The sequence below is a fragment of the Dermacentor variabilis genome, chromosome 1, assembly GCF_050947875.1.
Source record: "Dermacentor variabilis isolate Ectoservices chromosome 1, ASM5094787v1, whole genome shotgun sequence".
NCBI classification, from domain to species: Eukaryota; Metazoa; Arthropoda; class Arachnida; order Ixodida; family Ixodidae; genus Dermacentor; species Dermacentor variabilis.
The window spans coordinates 220,340,101-220,366,458 of record NC_134568.1 but is presented as its reverse complement, the minus strand read 5'-3'; the positions used below and the strand labels follow the sequence as shown (position 1 = coordinate 220,366,458).

The window sequence follows — 26,358 nt, the reverse complement described above, 5'->3', positions numbered from 1 at the left end:
ACGCAAAACAAAAAAAAAAAAACCTTTTTTTTCCTTCTTAGTAGTGAATACAGAAGAGAGAAGGAAGTGCAAGCATGTTTGTACGTCCTTCTTGCAGTGTGAAGTGTAAGTTGCAATACTGCTGTACAAGTACGCCGGCGCTCCAGTTCAGCTAAATGCATTGAAAACACGTCAACGCTTGTAACCCCCCCCCCCCCCGCCTCCAAACTTCTTTCCTTATTTGTTACTTATAAAGAACGGCCAACCACGCTGTGTGAGGCGTTTATTACGGGTACCGAAGTGGCACTTTTTGTAAACCCTGATGAAGACCGGTCCACCGGTTGTAACTGTTGAAATTAAATACTTGTTGTTTACCTTGTGCCATCGCTCAACTTCTTTACGTTTGAAAGGTAGCCTGAAGAATATATATATATATATATATATATATATATATATATATATATATATATATATATATATATATATATATATATATATTTTGTTCGCGTAGTAAACAGACGTCGTGTGCAGCTAGAAAAAAAAAAACGCCAGATCGGCGCACTGGGCGACCACAAATGGTTATTTGTGGTCGCCACATACAACGGCCCTTATGGTATACATAGAATACAACACAGGGAAGAGCGATACTCAAGTGAGCAGTGACGTACTGGGCAGAGTCGGCCATGGCTTCCGTTAGCGGGTGGACCTCGGTGGGCGGCCGCTGTAGCTCCTGGTCTCAAGTCCGGACGAGGATTCGCTGACGAAGCGTGGTTGCCAGATGACGTCCACTTGGCGGAGATCCGGCGTCCTGCGCAAAACGAGCCGCCCTTGCACTCTCCCCGTCAGCGGCACCCCTCGTCGACGTCCCCGCGGCGAGCCGAGGAAACACCGGCTGCGCGCACAGCGGGGCACTGCGCGGGGAATCGAACAATCGTGGGCTTTCTTCACGGGACGCGCCGCGAAAACGCGTGCAGGGAAATGTAGTTACGTTACCACTGACTGGGTTCCGCATACCGATGCACTGTACGCCGCACATTTACGCGCGGTTGAAGACGCAATGGGTGCTTCGATCGCATTCCTCACCGTGCGTTCGTTCGTGGACACGTGCCGCCGGTAGGACGTGTGCCAGGTCGAGACGAAAGAAAAATACGATGACGTCGACGACTGAGAGAGTTGAGGAGGAAAGGCTGTACAGTTAATATGCGCGAAACAGCAATCGAATGGAATGAAGGAAAACTACGAGCCAACGCGTGCATTCGTGATTCCACGTTACCAGCGCAAAATCAAGCGGGACGCAGAGAGAGGAGGCAGGCACCGTGAAATCTGGTGCCTGCACGTGTAAGGGCACATTAGTTGCAACGCGTGCAGGCAAGCACGTGCTTTACGAGCTTCCGCTTGCTGGTCCAAAACAAAAAAAAACCTGGAAATCGACGATAACACAGCGCAGCGCGACTGGACGAGAAGAGCTAAGTTGACACGCACACACAGCGCCTCTCTGACTTCGTCCACTCGCACTGCACTGTGTTACCACGAACGCCAACCAAACAACCCGCCTAACCTGACTTCGGAAATCGCAGGGAACTTACGATTAACCTTTAATCCCAGTTAACTTTTTTTTTTAACCATGAAAATCGTTTGCAGGCACGTGACTTCAATGCTCCAAGCGTGCATCGCGTGCATGTGCCCGATGATCGACGTGCTTTCCGTGTTCATCCTCCTGTCCCCGAAAATGTGTCGAGCGCAGCTACCTTTCTCGCGGCACTCTCGGAAAATGTGATCTTAAAAACTGCAAACTGACGAGCTACAGTGTGAACGCTTGGTCGCATCGAAGACTCGGGGGCAATTACCAACATGAGCACTGCACTCACTGTTCAGTGAGGAATGCTACGTAGACATTTTTGCATGTTATGATTACAGAAAGAAATATAGAAATTGATTTTGTAAAGGCCACTTCCTCCACGGTGTCGGGTGCATTCGGTGCACGTTAAAGAAACCCAGCAGGTGAAAACTGATCTGGAGTCCGCCACTATACGGCGTGCCTCGTAATCAGACAGCGGTTCTGGCGCGTAAAACCGCAATTTTTTTCTTCTTCTTTTAACTACTAAGTCGAAAATGTCTTGTTTAACATACTCTTTCTTTAATGTTCTCATGTAAACTAGCACAACCAAATAAACGACCAAAGGCGATAAATCGGGTTAAAATATCCGACGCGCAACACTAACAAATATTACTTTAAGAGACGGATAAATTATGTAAATTATTCCACGGCACGTTTCTGTTAATTTGTCATCATGTGGCGCCAAAGCGCGACTAACAGAAAGACAGCCAATAAGCAAAAAATTTACAGGCCGCACCAGTTCTCTCCACGAGACCAGATTTCTGACACAAGAAGAGGGCAAGCACCTGATTTTCACGCCGAGTTAGCGACAACAAAATAGGTAAGCGAGAATACGCAATTTGGCGAATAACTTTCGCCACGGGCGTAGCTGGTGGAGTTGAGTAAAGGAGAGTCTCGCACGTCGCGTACCGGTGACCGTCATACCGAGAAGCCACTAGTGAAACCAGTGACCGCGCGGAGCAAGCAAACGGAGAACAGACGTAAAACTTGTCTATGCAAGACTTTCGGTCTTTCCGGCGACTTTTGTGTTCAGGAGACCAAGTTATGGGTTTCTACTACAATAAGCTCTGTATAGCTTATTTCACGGAGAGGAAAAGTAACTCTTCTTATACTGCGAAAGCACTTCCAGCACGACGGATACGCAAGCAGCTCTTTAATGAAAGGCTCGCATTAGTGCTCCTCGTGGCGAAAGATGTGCGCGACATGTCGTTGGTGACTGTGGAAATGACTATGAGTGCATGGCAGGAGGAACACTAATTAAATAAAGGGAGGCGGCGGCCGCGGAACTATCAAATTTCAGAAACTGCAGCACTCGGTGGGCGCCAGCTAGTGATTGCGAGCTCCGAACGTGTTTGCGTAACGGCCTTTGCAAGCAGGCAGAAGGGCAGCGTTGGAGACTTGAAAACACAGGCGCTTTGTGAGATCGATAAGGCGGCATGCCATTCGCCTCCTGCTTGCACTAAGCTTTCCCTTCATGGAGCTCCCAGACTAACTCAAGAACAACGCCATGTCCTTACAATCCATCGCTCAGTGAACGGCTCAGCCCATGCCAGTAATTGCTGCTATGTTACATTTGTGCACAAAATGTAAAGTTTATTTTGTTTAATATTGTTGTTTGAGTATAATGTTTTATATATTTAAAGGAATACGGTTCCCCACAGAAGGATCAGGCTGACAGCATATTTCTGCGGTCGGTTTCAGCAAATTGAATATCTGTTTCCTACTTTTTTTCTTTATCATTAGGTAACTGGTGTTGCGTTTCGCCTGCGACACGTGGTTTTGCCGGCGCGACTGCGGCGGGGCGGCAGACATTTTGGCCCGATCGTCGTCGCCGCAACGCTCATCGGCAGGTGTTTCCAGGCGCGACTGCGGCGATGCGACCGCAAAGGATCACCCTCTCATTCCAGTCATTGTGCCCGAACGAGGCGAAGCGAAAGCAGGGATCATCCTATCATTACAGTCATTGTGCCCGACCGGCAGCGCTACGACAGGGTGCTACGAGATCGTGCTCGACATGGTGCTACGGCAGCGCTACGACAGGGTGCTACGAGATCGTGCTCGACATGGTGCTACGGCAGCGCTTCGACAGTGTGCGTCACCATTAGCCCATTGTACATTCACGTGCTCGTCTTTTGAGGGGTTCCTTCTTGCCCTCAACTGCGAGAGTATAAAAACAGCTGCCCCCGGACGCCAAAAAGGAGGGCTCCGATTTCTTCTGTTGAGTAAAGTGCTCTCCCGTCTCTCTACTTCGGTCAACCTGACCGCCAACTCTTTGCGATGTTAAAATAAACAAGTTGTTTTGTTGTTACCAGTCGACTCATGCTTTGCCGGGACCTTCGGATGCTTCCAGTTGTACCCCAGGCCGCCAGGCCAACGCTACCCTTGGGGCTTGCGACCCAGGTACAACCACGGGCGTCAGCGCCGAGTTCCCAACAGATCGTACCAGCGGTGCGATCAAAACATCTGGTTGGCAGCGGTGAGATCGCCTCCGACTTCAAACAACTGTCTGCCAGCGGTGAGATCGCGACAACGGAGGCCAGCAGCGAAGAGATGCAGTTGACGGTATGCTGAGCAGCTCAACGACGATCCGGGAGCAGTGCAACGAGCCCTGTGTGACGACTGGTTGCCTGCAGCGGAACGACTGCGCGGAATTCCTGCCTGCGAGGTTTGGTGAGTGCGGGACTTTCTTCTTCTGAGCTTTGCCAGGCTTTTTGTTAGTGTCAGAAACAGAGCTGGTAATTGTGGTTGTCGTTGCTGCCGGGTTAGTTTGCGGCAAGACAATAGTAAGCAGTAGAGAAAGCAGCATTCAGAGCAGCCATGGATTTGAAGTCGCTGCGCAAACCGAAATTGTTGGAGCTTGCAAGAGAGTTGGGTCTGGATGTCTCAGACAAACTAAGAAAACCTGAACTGCTAAAGGCTATTCTTGAGTTAGAGGCTGAGGATGACGAGCTGTCGGAATGCCTTGAGACCATTGAAGAGAGGGAGACTGCAAAAAGACAGGAGCGCGAACTTAAAGAGCAAAAAGAAAAAGAAGAGCGCGAACTTAAAGAACAGAAAGAAAAACAAGAGCGTGACCGTCAACACGCTTTGGAAATGAAGCGTCTTGAGGTAGAGATGGAACGCGCTCGTAATGGAAGTCAGGCACACGGTGCAGGAGAACGCGTATTGTTCAAAATGACTGACCTGATGCGGCCGTTTAAGCTTGGAGAGGACATTGGTTTGTTCCTGGTTAACTTTGAGCGAACGTGCGAGAAGCAGGGGTTCTCTCGGGAAACGTGGCCACAGCGCTTGCTCACTTTGTTACCCGGCGAGGCGGCCGACGTAGTCGCTCGCTTGGATAGAGAGGAGGCAGAGGATTTCGACAAAGTAAAATCGAGTCTGCTAAAAAAGTACCGGCTGTCTGCGGAGGCGTTCCGTCGGAAGTTTCGGGAAAATGAGAAAGGCAAAAGTGAGTCATATACAGAGTTTGCGTATAGGCTTATGTCGAACATGCAGGAGTGGCTCAAAGAAGAGAAAGCGTTTGGTGACCACGATAAAGTTCTGCAGTGTTTCGGGCTAGAACAGTTTTATAGTCGGTTACCGGAGAACGTGCGATACTGGGTCTTGGATAGGCCAAACGTTTGTACGGTGGCTAAAGCCGCTGAGCTAGCCGAGGAGTTTGTGACGCGTCGGGCTCGCGGAGCTAAGGACGGTCAAAAGGGTGAATTTGGCTCGAAGTTTGAAAGGCCGAAGTTCACACCCATGAGAGCAAAGGGGAACACGCGTAGTGCGGATGCGAGTGGAAGCAGTGCGACCGAACCTAAGGAGACGGCGGCAGCCGAAGCCGAACGCAGAAAGCGGTTCGAGATGAGGCAAGCGCGCGTTTGTTATACGTGCCAGAAGCCGGGTCACTTTTCGGCGCAGTGTCCGGAAACAACACCAAAAGTTGTGTTTTTTTCATTATGCAGCACTGACGAGAACATGAAGCTTCTCGAGCCTTACATGCGAGACCTCCTCGTGAACGGGAAAGAGTGCCGAGTGCTTCGCGATTCCGCAGCTACAATGGATGTAGTTCACCCGTCTTATGTAGAACCCCATATGTTCACGGGCGAGTGCGCATGGATCAAGCAAGCCGTGGAAGCTCATAGCGTGTGTCTGCCGGTAGCAAAAGTGCTTATTGAAGGACCTTTCGGAGCGCTTGAGACGGAGGCGGCAGTGTCATCTATGCTGCCACCCCAGTACCCGTACCTATTTTCAAACAGGTCCGATCACCTCCTGCGCGAGAAGGGGCTTTTGTTTGGTGAAGCTAGTGTTCTGGCCTTAACCAGATCGAAGGTTCGGGAGCTCGCTGCAAAGGCGGTAGTTGCGGGGCCGACGTTATCAAACAACGAAAAAGGGTCAGAGGCGCAGCAAGCTGATATTCAGAGCACGCCCGAACAGAATAAAATTGAGTCTGTAGCGTTGAAGGCGCCAGATACTGGAGAGGAAAATCCCGATTCGGGAAAGTTAGAAGAGCTATCTACTGATTTGCTCATCGCGCCTACGTCAGACGGACTTGATAGGTTGCTAAAAGTCAGCCGGTCGGCTTTGATAGCCGAGCAAAAGAAGGATGGTAGCCTGGAAAACGTGCGCTGCAATGTCAAAGAAGGTATCGCCAGGAAAACTGCGCGTTTTGTGGAAAGAGGTGGAGTCCTGTACCGGAAGTATCTAGACCGAAGAGGAGTGGAGTTCGATCAGCTGATCGTTCCTCAATGCTATCGTCAGGATCTGTTGCGCTTGTCGCATGGGGGTTCGTGGTCCGAACACCTAGGAGTTAAGAAAACTAAGGACCGTCTCTTGCAAGAGTACTATTGGCCAGGGTGTTTTCGGGACGCAGACCATTTCGTGAGGACATGTGACACTTGTCAGCGGGTGGGCAAACCAGGGGACAAATCGAGGGCGCCGTTGAAATTGGTACCTATCATTACGGAGCCTTTTAGACGGCTCGTTATTGATACTGTGGGACCTCTGCCGGTAACAGCCACGGGGTACAGACACATTTTGACTGTGGTCTGCCCAGCGACAAAGTTCCCTGAAGCAGTGCCGCTTAAAGAACTCAGCTCAGTTGAGATAGTTAATGCACTACTGTCCATATTTGCGCGAGTTGGTTTTCCTGCGGAAATCCAATCAGATCAGGGCACAGTGTTTACTAGCGCTTTGACGACAACTTTTCTCGAAAGGTGTGGGGTAAAGCTGTTACACAGCTCAGTGTACCACCCACAGTCGAATTCCGTTGAGAAGCTCCACTCCGTCATGAAGCGCGTGTTGAGAGCGTTGTGTTTTGAACATCGAACTGACTGGGAGCTGTGTCTGCCTGGGGTGATATTTGCTTTAAGGACCGCGCCGCATGCGGCTACGGGGTTTTCGCCAGCTGAACTGGTGTACGGTCGCTCGCTTCGATCTCCGCTTCGCATGCTTCGAGAATCGTGGGAAGGTAGGGGCGACGACCCAGTCGTGGTGGAGTACGTGCTTAAGCTCCTCGAACGCTTAAGAAGGGCACAGGAGTTGTCAGGTGAAGCAATGACAAAGGCCCAGCAGAGGGCCAAGGTTTATTATGATCGGACAGCCAGGGCCCGTCGTTTTGAGGTGGGCGATGAGGTCATGATATTGCGCACATCGCTAAACAACAAACTAGACGTGCAGTGGGAGGGCCCAGCACGAATTGTTCAGAAACTGTCGGACGTTAACTACGTGGTAAGTCTGCCAGGAAAGCGGAAAGCACAGCAAGTTTACCACTGTAATCTGCTCAAACCTTATAGACAAAGGGAAGCAGTGGTGTGCATGATGGTAAACGTTCCTGAAGAGCTTCCGGTCGAGCTTCCGGGACTAGGCTCAGTGACGAACAGGGAAGACACCGGTCAAGTCATTAGTGACCTTATCAGTAAAGCACCGCTGTCGCCTGAGCAGAAAACCGAACTACACCAGCTATTACAAGAGTTTCAAGGTCTGTTCTCTGAGAGGCCTGGTAGGACTTCGGTACTTACTCATGATATAGAACTTACCTCCCCAGAGCCAGTACGATCCAAGGCGTATCGGGTGTCACCCCGCCAGAGCGATATTATGGAGGCTGAGGTAAAGAAAATGCTACAGCTCGGTGTTATTGAGGCAGGTGAGAGTGATTATACCTCCCCTTTGATTTTAGTTGAGGTACCGGGCAAGGAACCTCGTCCTTGCGTCGACTACCGCAGGCTTAATTCCATCACTAAGGATCAAATTTATCCGATCCCTAACATCGAGGAGCGCCTTGAGAAAGTTAGTAGCGCTCAGTTTATTTCCACCCTAGATCTTGTCAGGGGTTATTGGCAGGTTCCACTTACAGAAGAGGCTAGTAGGTATGCGGCGTTCATTTCACCAATGGGAACATTCCGTCCTAAAGTGTTGAGTTTTGGTTTGAAGAACGCGCCATACTGTTTTTCAAGTCTCATGGATAAAGTGTTGCGGGGACAGCAAGAATTCGCTTTACCGTATCTAGACGACGTAGCGATATTCTCCGCATCCTGGTCTGAGCATATGACACACTTGCGGGCAGTGCTAACCCGCCTGCGCGAAGCAGGCTTGACAGTAAAGGCTCCTAAGTGCCAGTTAGCACAGGCCGAGGTTGTCTACCTCGGTCACGTGATTGGTCAGGGTCGTCGCCGCCCCTCTGAAATAAAAGTGGCCGCTGTGCGAGACTTTCCGCAACCGCGCACCAAGACCGATATTCGGTCGTTCTTGGGTGTCGCCGGCTACTATCAGAGGTACATCCCTAGGTACTCTGATATCGCGGCTCCCCTGACGGATGCTCTAAGAAAGACAGAGCATCAAACAGTCGTCTGGGACGAGACAAAGGAAAGAGCTTTTAGCGCCCTAAAGAGTGCCCTAACAAGCCAGCCTGTGCTACGATCGCCAGACTATACAAAAGGGTTCATTGTTCAGTGCGATGCTAGTGAGCGAGGCATGGGCGTTGTACTGTGCCAACGGGAAAATGGAGAAGTAGAACACCCCGTCCTGTATGCTAGTCGTAAGCTGACCAGTCGTGAGCAGGCGTATAGCGCCACCGAGAAAGAGTGTGCGTGTCTCGTGTGGGCCGTTCAGAAATTGTCATGCTATCTAGCCGGCTCGAGGTTTATCATTGAGACGGATCACTGCCCTCTCCAATGGCTGCAGACCATCTCTCCCAAAAATGGCCGCCTCCTGCGCTGGAGCCTCGCTTTACAACAATATTCCTTTGAGGTGCGTTACAAAAAGGGGAGTCTCAACGGTAACGCCGATGGCTTAAGTCGAAGCCCCTAACGTAGGAATCAGCCTCAAAATTGTTTGTTACTGATGTTTTTCTTCCTGAGGCCGGATTTTTTTTTAACATATTGCTTTTGTTTAGTGTTTCAAAGTGATGATATGCTTTCTAGTGCAATTTTTCAATTTGTGGACGCGTTCTGAGTGATGCTAGACTACTGTAGGGAACTAGGCAGTGGTATAAAAAGGGGAAAGAGCCTGGCAGGGCTTAGTGAGGGTTGTGCCGTGCTTGCTGACTGAGCGGTTGAGTTTCAGCGTAGTTCTAACGCTTGCCGGGAACGAGAACAAAAATGTGAACTCTCCCGAAGTCACTTTGCAGTGTCCCGTGCGAACCTGAACGAGAGAACGAGGCCTTCTCTGTGCACTGCGCTCAAGAAACGTCGAGGGACGCCCGACTTCGGTTATGAGCATCATCGAGCGACATCCCTCCGGACAGCGGATGCAGTCCCCTGTCCATCGGGATCTCCTTCCCCCGGCGGGGCGGTCTGTTGCGTTTCGCCTGCGACACGTGGTTTTGCCGGCGCGACTGCGGCGGGGCGGCAGACATTTTGGCCCGATCGTCGTCGCCGCAACGCTCATCGGCAGGTGTTTCCAGGCGCGACTGCGGCGATGCGACCGCAAAGGATCACCCTCTCATTCCAGTCATTGTGCCCGAACGAGGCGAAGCGAAAGCAGGGATCATCCTATCATTACAGTCATTGTGCCCGACCGGCAGCGCTACGACAGGGTGCTACGAGATCGTGCTCGACATGGTGCTACGGCAGCGCTACGACAGGGTGCTACGAGATCGTGCTCGACATGGTGCTACGGCAGCGCTTCGACAGTGTGCGTCACCATTAGCCCATTGTACATTCACGTGCTCGTCTTTTGAGGGGTTCCTTCTTGCCCTCAACTGCGAGAGTATAAAAACAGCTGCCCCCGGACGCCAAAAAGGAGGGCTCCGATTTCTTCTGTTGAGTAAAGTGCTCTCCCGTCTCTCTACTTCGGTCAACCTGACCGCCAACTCTTTGCGATGTTAAAATAAACAAGTTGTTTTGTTGTTACCAGTCGACTCATGCTTTGCCGGGACCTTCGGATGCTTCCAGTTGTACCCCAGGCCGCCAGGCCAACGCTACCCTTGGGGCTTGCGACCCAGGTACAACCACGGGCGTCAGCGCCGAGTTCCCAACAGATCGTACCAGCGGTGCGATCCAAACACTGGTTAAGATAAGTATGCAAGTTGCTAAACATTCATTCTGTAGGGCACAAGTGCAGCCTCCAAAGTAGTACAGCACATTCAGAAAGATCTGATGTAGTTGTCTGCAACACATTACCTCTTACCGAAGCTCGCTAACATTGGATGTGAACAGGTTCACCGCTCATATTAAAGCCCGCCGACATGCTTTAAGACAACGATTAATGGGAGCATCAAGACAGTCATGCCGAGGCGGCGCGAAAACTAGTCATACGTGCGGTATGTATGGAGCATGTTGCTATAGTGAAAGGTGTTGACTTTTTTTTTTTTTTCAGCACAAAAGTCGAGGCCTGGACACTGGTTGTAGGTGTTCTGTGGCCTGGACCTGGGTGCATATGAGGGCACATATATGACGGCATCAAAAGCATGATGCAACCTTTCACTGTGCTGTTAAGATAACCGCGGTGCTCGCGCCACCTTGAAACAATAGCTGGAGAAAGACACGAGGCACACTCTACGTACTGCCCGAGACGCCGCGCACCGCAGACGATGGCGAATCCGCTCGTGATGTGATCATTCTTATAGCAGAAAACATACAAAAGCAAACTGCACGAAAATTGTTTACAAAACTTTCTAAGCAACACGGCATGTAAAATGTGCACCTCCCAACGGTTTAACTATGGGGAAACCGCTGGGACGGTCGCTACAAATTTATGTATTTGTAACGACCCATGTACAGGGAGACAACGCCGACTACAATACGAAGCGGAGGCACTGCGACTGTACTGAGGCTCGCTGGTCAGTGGTGTCCTCAGAAGAGCGTTCCTCGTGGACATAAAAGACGAAGCAGCGCACGCAAAGAGAACAAGCCAGCAGGACGCGGCGTGACTTCCAAACATTTAAAGGCACGACAGGATTCCTTTAAATGAGATGATGAACAAAATCGCAAGAAGGGGAAACAATGGATGCAGCTGCAAAAGAAGCGAGAGTTAAGATGGCACTGATGTTGGTTGGACCTTTATAATGTCGTCTCGACAGAATACTATGATGTAATATGCGTCCCAGAAAGACACGGGCAAAAATAAAATATTCATGACGAAAAGAAGTCAAGACGTGCATCGCAAGGGGGCATCGTGACTGATGATCATGAGTGCAGGGAAGCCTCCGAGCCTATGCGTACCTGAAGGCGAGGACGTTACCGACTGCAGCTGCACATCAATTACGTGTCAATGAAGGCCGATTTGGAATTACTGTATGATAAATACTGGCGCTGTTTTCAGTAATCACACACTGGATGTATAAACTGAACAACGCGCACGCGGCGAAGGCACATATTGAGTCAGGTCGATATTCGCCCCCCCTCCCTACCCCCGCTTCACGAAAGACAATTCTCCTTTGCTGAATAGCATGACGTCACGAAATGAACGACTGAAATTAAATGACTCAACGATGCACCCCATCCCCCATCTTTTGTTTGTTTGTTTGTTTACTTGCTTGCTTTACCCACATTTCTTTTTCTTTCTTTCTTATCTGTTCACGTATCAGCAAGCAAGTAACATTGGTATATTACAGGCGGACACGCCGAGCCATGCCACACAGAGGGTTCAGCTTGAACATCTGTCTTTGAGATAAATGTATTCTGCATCATTCGAGAACAAGGTCTGAGGTCGCATATTGCACACGTGTGCAATATGCGACCAATCTGAGGACCCATTGCACACGTGTGTGCAATGGGCCAGACTTCGAGCGGCTCGAGCGGTTCTGTACAGTGCCAGCACGGTGTCCAGAGATGACGGCCTCCGTAAGCGTTGACGAATCACAAGGGCCAAGCCCCCAAACCGGTGCGGGGCGCTATATACCATGTGTCTCACGTAACTTGTGCCAAAACTTTGAAATATGCAAGTGTCACGTAGCTGGACAGAACCAAGGTAATGTTTGCCGTTGCTTGGAGCAAGTCAGACTATCTTTTGTATTTCGCCTAACTACATAACTATTAATTAGTGCCGCACGACTAGTCGCGCGGCACTTTTTTGTGTTTTGCAGGCTTTCTTTCAGGCTTGGAGAAAACAATTATGTAGCACGTGCTGAGCAACAGAAAGTTGGATTTTTCAGAACAGTCCACCACTGACACTTTTGCTCTGAATATAATAATCGATAAGTTGATTAATTAATAACTGTGTGATTAGGCTATATATATAACAGAGATAATATTCTGACTTCTTCCAAGCGGCGGCAAACAACATTACCTCGGTGCTGTCCAGCTACGTGGCACTTGAATGTATGTTTACATATTAAATTTTGGCGCAAGCTATGTGGGAAACACGGCATACGACGCCACTTTCATTTTTGAACATTTTAAACGTTTACCCGGGCTTTCACGCCATTTCTTTTCACCGCCATAACTAGCTTGACATGTTTGGTAGGCCGTGTGTGCATTTTTGACAAAACGAAAAGACATAAGGCAATACAATGAAGACAGCGCGAGCGGCTGCATGGAACCTCTGCGTGTCAGTTATTCTGACTTCTTTAGCATTTCAAACACTGCAGCACTTTACTGGTAGGACTCCGCTTTACTTTCGGAACTTTCTTCCCGGCGGCATACTTATCTGGAACAGCACGTCCATGAGAGATGACAAAAAGAAAATCGAAACAAAAGAAAGAAAGAAAGAAAGAAAGAAAGAAAGAAAGGAAGAACGAAAAACTAAAAAAAAAGGTCAATTCTGACACCAAGTCTGGTGCGCATGTATACAACAGCTATAGCTGTTCGGCTTACGTGGTACGCGCAATGAAACTCGCTTGTCCTCTTTCCGAACGCCATTTCGAATTACGGCACGTGAATACTGGCTGGGACGACCCAGAACCTGCCTCTGTGCACAAGCAAGAGCGCTCCTCCTCGCGACGGCGGAAAAGATTTGTAGATCGACACGAAGCGCGCATAAAAGCTCGCGGGAAAATCTGGCGTCCGGCGGAGATGAATGCAGCTCATTCGGCCGGCATGCATGCGGAGCGAGGTTGCAGCTCCAGCAGCATGGATGACGGCGCGAAATCGGCCCGCACTCGCTTCCTGCACGTGCGCCCATGGGAGCGCGAGTCAGACATCCTGTTCTCGGCGCAGGCAGCGCTTTCCCCGTCACACGGCGTCTTCCTCGTTGCAGCGCCTGTCGAAAGCCCGGTGTCGGCGTGCACCCCATCGCGTGGCTGCTGCGTGTCGGTCGGTGTCCGCACGACACGCCTCTTGTCTGCCTTGCGGACTCGCATCTCGTTCGCAGTCGGAGCAGTCTCAGTGCGGACCGTTGTTGATTTGTGGTGCGAGCAGGGACACACCTTCGACTTCGTTAATTTTAAATTCTGGAGTTCAACAGTAGAGTTATATAAGCTCTATAGATTTAACGGTCCCGAAACTGCACAGTGGTTTATGAGGGACGCCATAGTGGAGGGCTCCGGATGAATCTTGACCACATTGGAGTTCTTAACGTGCTCCCAAAGCATAGTACACGAGCGTTTTCGCATCCCGCCCCCTAGCAGTGAGGCCTTCGTGGCGGGGATCGAGCCCGCGACTTCGAGCTCAGTAGTGCAACGCCTTATCCACTGAGCCACCGCGGCGGGCCGTCACTTTTGCCCTCCTGTTCTCCACAAGGTACGCGCGCGCTCGTGGCAACGACCAAATTTCACGGCGGCATCTTTCCCTGCAAGGACGTCTGTACGCTTCACGTTCAGAAGGCTCAAATTACTGCATATGGATAACGATGAAAGCACAGGGGGGAAACGCTTTCATTTAGCTAGACGTCACGTGGGAAACACGAGCGCACAAATGTTGCACAAATATATGACCGACCGTTCAATGCTAGGTATTAAAGTGGTGGCAATAACGACGGGGGTTCACTGGCTCTGAATCTATACCAGAACACCTCTTTGTCCTCGTTTCACAATGACGCACTGTGCCACGCTTCGACTGCCGGCACGTACAGACGATACACATTGCTTCGGTATGTGCCGTTTCTTCGAGTTTTCGCTCGGCGCGTGTCACTGTCACAAAGCAGGCCGCGCTTGGCACGCATATATGTACAAATTAACTGAATGAAACATCACTGTTCAAGCAGGTAGCAGCTATGCAATGGAAATGCTCCCACTCCCGACAGTGAAAGTGAACGTTGCAGGTGGCGTCTCAGTGACGTCTCTCAATGACGAGGACTTCAGTCCCTAACTGTAGATACTTTACCGAGGACACCTAAGCAATGCCGCTCGTAAGAATTAGGAGTGGAAAGTGGGAAAAGTCGACAGGGTGCACAGCAAGCTGAACGTTACAGCCGTTATAGTTGGTCGTTACTGTGAACATATATAGCGAAGGGCCGTCAAAGTCGTTGGAGTTGCGAGAAGTCAACGAATTCGAGGAGACTCCGACCAGCGGCCTCACGTTTTTTGGGCAAGGTATACCGAAGGGCAAGCTTGCGGCGCCATTTTCGTGCGATAGAGAACAAAGAGCAATGCGCCTGCCGTGCCCACTGGCTTCATGCTGTCAGATACACGGTGCCCCAACTATCATGCACCAAGATTTAAAAATATGCAAATGCCACGTAGCCATACAGAGCCAAGGTAATGCTGTTTGCCAGTAATGCCGAGTATCCCCAAGCGACGGCAAACATTACCCTGGCTCTGTCCAACTACGCCGCATTTGCACATTTGTAAATCTTGATGCATGATAGTTGGGACACCCTGTATAATGCAGTGCGGTTTCGAACTAGCACAAAATGCAAGGGATCGATGGCCGATCCAGAGAGGTGCCTAACGTTCTCAGTATGCTGTCGCATACTTAGACTTAGCGGTACCACGTTCGAGGTTTTTTTTTTTTCTTGTTCTTGTTCAAGCTATACACATCTGGATAGGTACGTGGGTGCACGCGCCTACTCCTGATGTCAATATACAGTGTACACACACACACACACACACACACACACACACACACACACACACACACACACACACACACCGAAAGAAATTTCTTAGCACAGAAAAAAAAAAGCTTATTCGACAAAATGAGTCCACTGTGGAACACGGGCGTCGCCTGGCTTTCTGTTCAATGCATGTCTTTCGTGGAAGCGCAAATAGCACTATCCTTCGCAAGTAAGGTCGCAGTGGGAGTGCGGAATACGTCTGTTATCCAGGCGATGTTGTATCTGTTTGGTTAGAAGGACAAGCCAAGTATATAGCAAAAATAAAGCTTCGCAACCTTTCAGACAAGGAGCATTCGTTCCAAGATCACGCCTTGCTAGTCCATACCAACATGCTTTGTGTTACACTTGGAACAGATCTTTGTTTCTTTCTTGTCAAGTGGATCGAGCCGCGTTTGTTGCCGTTCACGCGCACGTTATGACCGTTTTCGAAATGCAGGTTTGGTGGCGATGGAAGCCCACGCGTCTGCATGGCGACCTCTGTGGACACTAAAGAGCAACACTAAGTAGATTAGAATGCTGAAGTATTTTACTTGGGCTCCATCTTTATTAATTTGGGAGAAAAATGCTGGTAACTTGTGAGAAAAAAAATGAAAGCCACTCTCCCGTTTATTGAATTTGTTGCCGTGACTGCACTCATCGGTACGTGAATGTGACGTCGATAACTTCAAGCCAATTTCGCGTATCTGGCCAGGCAGATATTCTCTAAACATGCTATGTTAAGCCTCGGGTCTGCTAAGAATGCGATGTAAATCTTCTTCATCAATAAACAGCTAAATGTTTTCAAGAAGACACTATCAAAATCCAAAACGTCACGGGAAGCTGCATGGTGCGTAGGAAGCCACCCGTCTTGCATTTCTCGGTATCTTGAAACTTCCTAAGCATCCTTGCAATTGAACTTTGCTATGCTAACCATAATTTGCCAATACAGCTGAGCTGAATAATCCTGTTTAATATCACTTTTACTGCGTTTCCGAAATGAAAATCTAGTCGACAGACTTCGCCTTGGCGCGCGTCCTTCAGCACGCTGCATGCAACTAACACGATGGACGCGGAACATTGCGAAACGTCGGCGCCGCAGCGGATCCCGCAGATACTGCCTATTCAACGCTGTATAGATACATTCTAGCCGCCCTGCTTTTGGATGTGGCCTCATCAGCGTCACGGCGGCTCGCGCCATCGGTATAACATCCTGCGCAGCCAATGGAGAGATCCAAGTGCCAAGGCTGCGCTGGCGCGCTGCCGAAGTGGCAATCAAAGCCACTCTGCCATATGCACACTTGCATCGCGGGTGACACGTGTCCCGTCCAATGGAAGAGTAACATTCCCGCGCCCGCCATACGAGGCCACAGAATTTCCACCGTCCAGTGAAAGCACCACGTTTGACCTCTAAACAGTGAACAGTACTATATATTTATACAAGACGCCCGACACTGCACTTTAGTGAACGCATTCTGCCGGTTAGGAGAAATACGAAGAACTTTCAGAGGCAGAGGGAGACAGAACAAGCGCTGGAACACCAACTATGGCCAAACAGGAAGCTCTTCCGGTGAACAGAGGATGCGTTATTTGACAACGGAATGCTGCCAAGGTTGTTCGCAGAAAGCGTCGCCCTTTTACCGGCGCCTTTACTACGACGAATACACCAGTAAAGTAAAAAAAAAAGAAGCAAGAGTGCGTGAATGCAATTTAGACGTTCTCGAAAATTTCGTGCGCACGGAGAAGTAACCGTCCCGAAATTCTGCCTCTCCGATTAGGACAGAACCTACGGTATACGAAGTAATGAAGCTGGACCCCTGCGTTATTGAAAACACCTAGATCGCGCGTTCAGTGATGCAGCGGTTGAAAGTTTCCACACATACATGTACTTGTGAGCTCCTTTCCTTTCTTTTTACACGCGGAAAGAGTAGAACTTACTTTGGTGATGCAAAAAAGTTAATAAAATATGGATAGTTTAGTCTGGTCTTGAAGGGGGAGAACTTTGTGGACTTTTCAAACAAGAAAAAAAAAATTTTGTACAGGCGCCGCGAATTAACGTTCATCCAACGCCAATTCGCGTTCATCCAACGTTCCCACAGTACGAGCCAGATCTAAAGGCCAAAAAACGATGGCAAATTGCCCTAAAAATAATCTTTCGCAAATGTATGTCAATCTGAGTAACTGATATATCAAAATCAGCGAAAGCTGCATAAGCGAGTTCTCACAACCTTTGTCGGAAGTACAAGGAGCCTGTTTTCGGGCTGTCCCTAGTAGAGTTACTGTATATGCTACCAAAGGTAGCCTATACAGTAACTCTAGTCCCTAGTGATCACCGACGCCACCTGCACGTTCTCGCCGACGACCTGGCCAAACGGCCGGGGCCTCCTGCCGCTTCCACACTGCAGGCTGTGTTGCTGGGCGTCGCCGTCAGCTTTCATCGCCGCAGCCGTACGAACTCCTGGCGGCTGACCTCTACCGTGGAGCCGGTAACAAAATTACGGATTACTGGCTAAACAAATCGCGCAAGAAGCTGTTTATTCGAGTGAGGTAACTTTAATTTTATAATCACTGATAATTACGTTTCAAAGCGAAAATTCTAGCATCCGACGAAGGTTGCGATGCTGGCCATTCTTTGATTGACATTTGATACCGAGCACGGCGCCGCACGCTGCTCGTGGAAGTTCCCTTAATTAAGAGCTTCGTTTTAAGATTAGCAACGAACTCTCGTATCAGTAAGGTTATTCTAAAGCAGCTGAGTTGTCGCTACGTGTATGGGAAGCAACACAACCGCGCCAGTGCTATAAATACGCAGTGCAGTGTCCTATAGCCTTAAGTCAGGAAGAGTTTTCGTAAGTAGGTGCGCAAGCGAGACATGTCGATGTGAGGACCCATATGACGCTGTCAAGTGAGAGAAGGTCCAGCTGGAACTGCAGGGTTCGAGTTCTGCAACGCGCCGCGCTGCGACAATTTCATACACGCTCGTCCCTAATTTCGCGCCACTGCTGCCAGTGCATCCGTACCTCTGACACCCCCCCCCCCCCCCTTGATGCGCTTCGAGCGTACATCGCTGGAACCAGCAACAAGTTTTCGAAGACGACTGCCCTCGCGTGGTTATCTACAATGCTCCAAATTTTGCTGACGCTGGGGCAATTGAAAGCAGCGCGGCGGCGCATTAAGGCTAAGTGCTGAGCGAGTTGGTACATGATCAACTATAAGACGAAAACTAGCAAAAAAGACGCATACACAAGATACAAGGCATACACAGTACGAATGCTGGTTTTATATATACACGTGCAAGGGGTACACAGCTTTAGTCTTGTGTACTCCTTGTACCTTGAGTATGCGTCTTTTTTGTTGGTTTTCATCGTAGTTCGTCGCAGCATCGGTATACAGGTCATTTCGCTACCAATTAGGCTTGCTCACAGAAGACATTCGGGGATTCCATATACGCGTAGCAGGCGAGTAATTGAATTATGAGGTTTTACGTGCCAAAATCACGATTTGATTGTGAGGCACGCCGAAGTGGGGGACTCCGGATTAACCCCCTGGGGTTTTTAACGTGCCCCAACGCACGGGACACGGGCGTTTCTGTATTTCGCCCACGTCGAAATGCGGTCGCAGCGGCCGGGATTTGATCCCGCGACCTCGTGCTTAACAGCGCAACTCCATGTAGCCGCTAAGCCACCACTGCGGGTAGCAGGCGAGTATAGTTTCATTTACAAATAATTACACGACGACTGCGTTGCGTCTCGGTGCAACGTCACCGGGGGTCATGGCAGACAGCCTCCCCCCCCGACTAAGCGCTTTGACATACATATCCTTTGAAGAAGCGCTGGAGCACCAGCGCCTTGATCAACACGTTGACTGCGTGAGGCACGGGCAGGGAGAAGCGAATCCGTTCGCGAGGTTCGCGCAACGCAGCTGCCATAGTCCAAAAGTCGCGTGCCTCCGCACATCACCGCCTGTGGGCAGTGAAAATGTCTGTAACTGCACGTGACTGCAAATATGCGCGCGCGTGTGGGCGTTTTCCGTATTTCGGTCACCTCGATCGATAAACGCTCGCGGCCAGGCGGCCAGGATTGCGATGCACTTTCCCTTGATTCGGCGCTGGCCTTCGGCTCGGCCGCGTGCGCGTAACACGAGGGACAAAACGGCGTCCTATACGGCAGCAGAGGGGCGCGTGCAAGCGACTACGTGACGCGACCGAGGCATCGCCGGCGGCGCTGACTCCGGAACAGTGCATGCACAACTTACCGCGATGTGTGGCTTGCGGCGTTGCGTGAGTGCGCTACTGTGCGTGCTGCGCTCACTTATGAGCCCGTGCCCTCGTGTATGCTTTACCTACGGCCAGAGATAAACCGCCAGAGGGGAACAAAGGGCGACCCGAGGCGCGCGCTGCTCGCCACGTCGGCGACCCGTTCCCGCCCCCGCGACGGTATCGCCGTTCCGCGCGATATCGCTCTCCCCCACGCCGAGGAATGCAAGCGCCAGCACTGTTGCCTTGGCTAAGTACGCGCCAGAACAGTGCGGCCAGTCGAGCCCCCGTGTAGCCGCTCCCTCGCAGTACACGGGGAAAGGTGGGAAGACACGCCCGGTACTACAGGGCCTGGTGGGACTGCGCTAATGCAATCCCTGCACAGGGTCTTCAAACTTTAACACTAGTTTTAATAAAAACGCTATGCTAGCGACGCAAAATCTTGCTTGCACACGGGGTTTCTGCCTTGGACTGACACAATTTTCGCGAATAATTAGAGCCATCAAATGAATAATTACCAAAAATTCATAGTTAACTTTTCTGCTATCACGATTGTGGTATATTTGTATATACGAAACGTTAAGACAATCGTATTTGAAGAAAACTTTGCTGCTCGCGGAGTGCAACTGTTCCGAGATAACCATCATCAGATTTGACACTAATTCAGTTAATTTCGCATTCAGGGGCGTTGATCTCTACACAACGCCAAACAGCGAGGGAACGCCAACGTGAGGGCAAGGAAAAAGTCAACGTTGAGTGTTTTCGGCAGCCGATAGCAAGAGTATGGCTGTTATCAGCTTCGCGCAGCTAGAGCCATGCTCGAACGAGCATTGTTACGGCCATGTTCTATCACCTCGTTCGTTCTGATGCCACAACTTTCTGCCAATTATTTTCAGTCACCTTGTTCTACATTAGCTCTAGAAAAGAGGAAAGCACTGCCCGACAGATATTAGTGTAGAGAGAATGCACGGGTTCCTATATCACTGGATTACATTAATTTCTTCTCATCCACCGTTCGCGACGCGGGCAGGGCGCGATCTGACCACTGACGAAGCGAGAAAAAAGCGATGAGGAATGGCATCAGAAAAAGCATCGATACAAAATCCCGGCCCCAATATACCGCGCAAATAGCAAGTCAGCAGCCTTCAATCTGTGTTTTAATGAGCCGGTGCACGAAGAGCTGGTATGTAAAGCCTTGACAAAGTACCGTTTTTATTCGCGGGAACTCGACAGCGCCGCAACCCGCCGTGTTTGCTCAGTGGATGGTGTTGGGCTGCTGAGCACGAGGTCGCGGGATCGAATCCCGGCCACGGCGGCCGCATTTCGATGGGGGCCAAACGCGACAACACCAGTGTACTTAGATTTAGGTGCACGTTAAAGAACCCCAGGTGGTCGAAATTTCCGGAGTCCTCCACTACGGCATGCCTCATAATCAGAAAGCGGTTTTGGCACGTATAATTTTTTAATAACGCCGCTGTATATACTGTACACGTGCACCTGACTGCACAATGGAAACTGCCCGCACCGCGCTTGGTTGCAATTTCGCGTTCGAGCCAGCTTTGTCCGAGCACAACAGGAACCATAACAATCATGCCCGTGATAAGAATGCATGCGACTTGCACATGCAGTCTTATCCCGCCTACAGCCAACACAGGAATGTATCGTCACGACTAAAGTCATGCCATTCGAAAACCAGCGAAAAGTTCGTGGAGTGTAGCCGCTTTGGCATAGGCCGGCGGTTCCCTAACATTTAGCCGTCACGGACATACACCTTGACCCGCTTAGAGGCCATTCAGGGAACACCTCGGTCACGTTGCAGGTGGAAAACGAAGATGCTGATGGCAGCTCTATGTACAGACAGCCGAATCTTCCAGTGAGGTTAAACATCAACGCTGTTCTTTGACAGACCTCAATCGATGCGGAGAACGTAGTTTCACAGATTGGCCGTCGCAGGTGCCTCATAGACGTCATTGGTGCATGCATGTATACCATGTGTTTTTGCGATGCCATGTTAAGCAATTATAAAAAAATCGCCCGTGGCAGGTAGCACAATTCTCGAAGAGACAGACATTACTTGCACAAGAAATCAAAATTTGTAATAAACTAACAAAAATTCGCTAATTATGTTTAAACTAATTACGTTGTGGCGCGTATTGCAATTTACACGTTGTAGCCGGTGAGACTGCAGGGCGTATTCACTTGAATTCTGTGGATGACACGATTTTCTAGATAAGCGTCACCAAACTTGCGGCAAAAGTGCACTGTCGTTCCACTTCTTTAACAAAACGCTGTGTTGTGCATTGAAGCACAAAAGTAACTGGAACGCCAATGCATTTCGTCGGACATAAGCATCTCGAAACTGGTGTCATTCTCAGAATTCGTTCCAAGTGGATCTGTCTTGCAAACTCCCCCGCTATACTTTGTAGATTGCAATATGTGCCGTAAGGTAATTAATTAGCTAGAAGCTTAATTAGTGATTTTTCCTTATTTCGCAGTTAGGCATTTCGATTTTCAAGCAAGTAATGTGTAGCAGATCACGGTCAAGCGCGCACGAACAAGGACAGAGTCAGGAGTAGACAACACAAGCGCTTACTTCCAACTGATCGTGTATTTACAAAATTGCATCATATGAACAATTTACTTCATGACGTCACAAGACCGAAATGCCGACATCAGGTGGCCATGCTCAGAAACTTAGTTTCTTTGGACGACAGAAAAACAGAAGGTGCGCTGACACACGACACACCCGCCTTTTTAATGCAATCTACTTTATATCCCCAACATCCTAGCCCTTATATTTGGCTACTATCTTACACATGTTGAACAAGGGTTTACACAACTTCTTGTTCTTTATTCCACACTCATGACAATGTACAGAAAGATTCCCGTTGCGGTGACTCCTCACCTTCCTCCTGTGTTCGAGAAGTCTTTCATTCAGACACCTTTCAGCCTGACCGATATAGCTGGAACCACACGATAAAGGAACTTCATATACAACGCCACACGCACACTTACAAAAGGATCACGATGTTTGACAGTGCACGGCTCTTTCTTTTTCTGGAAAGGACTAGTCATTTCGCCAAGTTTCCCTACCCTCTCAGAGACGGAAAGCACTACTAGTGACATTGCTACGCTTTCCTATCTTTTATTAAGCGGTGCGAGGTATTGCGCATGCACGGAATTACTGCAGTGCAGAAACTATTTCCTTCTTGAAACCATCTTTCATTTTTTTGTTTCTTTTGTTAACTTCCCCTCAGCTATATATACCAGAACACTGTCACGATACCCTGCTGACAAAAGTCGTGTCACTTGCCTTTCGAAACTTCTTGCGATGGAATGAAAACAAGATTTCTTCAGGGCGTGCTCTGAGCATGTCCCCCCCCCCCCCCCCCCCCACAGTCCCATTTGAGCAATCCAGCTCAATTATTAGAATTGTGCTATCTGCCACAGGCGATTTTTTTTTTTTAATTCGTTAAAGTCTTAGCATAAACGCCCGGGATATATTATATATACCGTGTGTCCCACCAGCTAATCCAAGATGTTCAACGAAAAAGAAAAAGGCTTAAGAAAGCACCGTGCAAAATACGATTTTAATATCTACGGTGTTCAGTCGTCAGACCTCTGACGTCCGAACATCGTATAGGACTTATAATTGTATCTTTCACCGTGTTTTCTTAATCTAGGCTTGGCTAACGTTAGCTTTGACTATATATATATATATATATATATATATATATATATATATATATATATATATATATATATATATATATATATATATATACAATTTTTCAATTTTCCGGAATCATGAAAGATCGCCTGTGGCAGACAGCATAATTATTGTCCTTGAGCTGGATTATTCGAAGAGGCGGACATTACTAGCACGAGAAATGGAAACACATATTCAACTAATTAACAGAAGATAACTAATTCTTAATTATTTACTTTACGGCACATAGTGCAATTTACTAATTGTAGCCGGTGAGTTTTCAAGACGTATCCGCTTGAAATGAATCTTAAGGATGACACAAGTTTCGAGCTATTATTTCCCAAAGTGTGGGACGAAATAGTACACATGGGCGTTCGTTACTCTTGTGCTTCAATGCATAAAAGAGCGTTCAGTTAAAGTGTAACAACAGGGCATTTTTACAGCGAGTTGGATGGCGCATATTTCCAAACTGGTGCCATTCTGGAAATTCATTTCAACTAGACATGCCTTGCAAACTCACCGGCTACAATTCGTAAATTGCAATATGTGCCGTAAAGTTATTAATTCCTTAACATGTTAACAAGATATCTTTTTAATTAGTTGAATATGTGCGTCGATATTTTGTGCAAGTGATGACCTCCTCTCTGAATAATCCAGTGCAATGACTAGAATATCTGCAACAGGTAATTTTTTTAAAATCCTGAAAACTTAAAGATGATCACCCCGTGTATACTGATGCATGTGGGTGAGCGAGAGAAAAGTTGCGAGAAAGAAACAGTCGCCTGTGCGTCTCCTCGAGGACTACTAGGGGTCTGCTGGCCGCTGATTGCGATACAGTGGCTTGCATCATGCATGCTGAACACAACGATTATATTGAACCTGCTGTGGTGGCGTAGTGGCTTACGAGTTGCATGCGCTGCAAGGCCTTTTGAGACGGCAGCATTGGCTTTCGTAGTTTCTTGGGTGGAAGGTCATCCGGGGGCTGGGTTGATGACTTCTCTTCTGCCGCGGAATAGTCGAGCTTGACAACGCACACTGTCGGGCTAGTCGGTTCATACTTAGACACTAAAATCGTGCGAAGACAACACGACAGTGAGTGGAAAGGCCAAGCGCGAACTGACACCAGTTACGAGTTCGAGCTTGTCCTGCGTACGCCTTGCTGTCACGTTATTCCTCGCGTGAATTTCAGTGCTTAACGTTCAAGTATACGCCGCAACCGCCTATACCTATATATCGCTATACTCTCTACACTAGTTTCTCTCGTTTCAACACGCCGGCTCTTAAGTAACGACTAACTGCAAAATTACCCGCCGTGGTTGCTCAGTGGCTATGGTGTTAGGCTGCTGAGCACGAGGTCGCGGGATCGAATCCCGGCCACGGCGGCCGCATTTCGATGGGGGCGAAATGCGAAAACACCCGTGTACTTAGATTTAGGTGCACGTTAAAGAACCCCAGGTGGTCTAAATTTCCGGAGTCCTCCACTACGGCGTGCCTCATAATCAGAAAGTGGTTTTGGCACGTAAAACCCCATATATTATATTATTAACTGCAAAATTAATCTACGACTTCTATGAGCCCCAACATTACTGCAACTTATTTCGATAGTTTTTGGGCACGCTTGCAGCACCCGACTTTGTGACGTAGTTAGCGAAAAGCAGCTCGGTTGTGTGCCGCAGTTTCGCGTGCGCTGAATCTTACTGGGACAAGTTGGTGACGCGTTCTCTGAGCCCCCAAATTATTGTAATTAATTTAGTAACTTTTTGGGATACCTTTGAGGCTCGCCGCGCCTGGCGTTGTGAAGCTGTTAGCAAGAAAGCAAGCCGGCCATGGTGACAGTTACTTTGGCGTGTACTGAATTTTAGTGGGACAAGTTTGTGACGTTTTTTTATGGTCCCGCAACAAGATATACCTTCTTTGGGTACTCACGCTTGTCGAAAACGCGACGAGCGATTGCCAAGGGTGATATAACACGGAAGTGTGTTGCTTGCGCTGGCAGGACGCGTAAAAGATAACGCCGAGGAGCTCAAAAACCAAGAACTTGACAATTCTAGAATTGTATTCTGAGCGACTGAAGACAGGCTTCGCACCCACCAATTTGTCGTGAGTGCGAATAGAAGGCATTCTGCGAGCGTGTAACATGGTCTGGCTGGCTGAGAGCCTGTGTTGTGGCCACCTCTTCGCGTGCTTAGCGTACCATCGCGTCGACTAAGGCCAATTTGTTTTGGAAACACGCAGTCACCCGTGTAATTGCGCTCTTAAAGTGCAGGAAATAATGCCCGGGATGGGAGGGATGCCTGAAAATCAGATGTTTTCTTCATATCTTATGGCATTGTTTGGGAGGAGTCTGTTTGTTACGAAATGTATGTAAAAGTGAATTTATCTGTAATGCCGCCCATTCACCGCTTACGCACATTTCGCCTCTACACGCAATATTCCTGTTAGGTCAATATACCAAAATGATACATGCTTGTAATTTACTTTTTTTCAGATGGAATCCGGTGGAGCTTCGTACGGCAACGACTGCTGCTTACCTGGTGCCACAACTTTGGATGAATGCACAAAACGCCCGGAATTAGCACTTATCTAGATCAAAATAAACATTTCATCATTGCAGAAGACGTCTTGCGTTTAGTTTATGAAATTGCACGTGGCACAGATTCGGTGGAGGCTTGTAAAGATCGTTCGCAATCATTTTTACTAAAAAAATCGATTCCGCGCCAAGGCAGCGCGTGGTTCAGCAGCAGAAGCGGAAAAAAAAAAATGCCGCGCCGATCAGCGGAGCCGACGACGTGTACCAGCTGGCGTTCAAAACGCGCGCGCCCAAAACCGAAAGGTGTTATTACCATTCACTTGGTGCGCTACAGTCAATTCCGCTGCTGGGTTCTATGGGAGTGTCCACTCTTGTTAAATCCCACCGGTGAATCAGTTACGGCCGTAACAGGAGGGCGATGCTTTAGCAAAATGGCGGCGCACACGATTGTTTACGGTGTCTTGGCAACAGGAACAGCAGCCGCGCCTCCCCTCCCTAGCATTTTTTTTTCTTTTTGTTATGCCGACCCGCTCCGATCCCTCTAACCCACGACCGGCTTTAATAAAGCCGGTCGTGCTCTAACCTATCGCCATGCCCCGCGCGCCTTCAGGGTGTCTACCAACCGGGAAAACCGGGAATTCTCAGGGATATTGAGTAGTCTGGAAAAACTCAGGGAAAACTCGGGGAATTTGTGCTTCTATCAGGGAAAATTTGCTGTAAATTTATTGAAAGGGAACGAAAGTCGCGGTAATGCTGGCTTGAGTAACATACAGGAATCGTAACGAATAGTCTTTGACACCCTGTCGTCGGCTGGAGGAGTTGCCGGTGTACAGTGAACGACCGACTTTTCGGACGGCTTCGCGGTACCATCACGT

General features: G+C 49.1%; 1 protein-coding gene across 3 annotated transcripts in view; it reads right to left on the bottom strand.

Annotated features, from left to right (window-relative positions):
• The window catches only part of Dip-B (Dipeptidase B), a 62,897-nt gene that overhangs the window by 23,649 nt on the left and 12,890 nt on the right, over positions 1-26,358 (bottom strand). For 2 of the 3 annotated variants that reach the window (XM_075669378.1, XM_075669383.1), the window contains exon 2: positions 648-787. In XM_075669378.1, coding sequence (XP_075525493.1) covers positions 648-664 — 17 coding nt within the window. In that variant the 5' untranslated portion in view covers positions 665-787. Of the gene's footprint in view, positions 1-647; positions 788-19,243; positions 19,377-26,358 lie in introns of those variants that run through there. The other variant, XM_075669391.1, reaches the window with a different exon arrangement.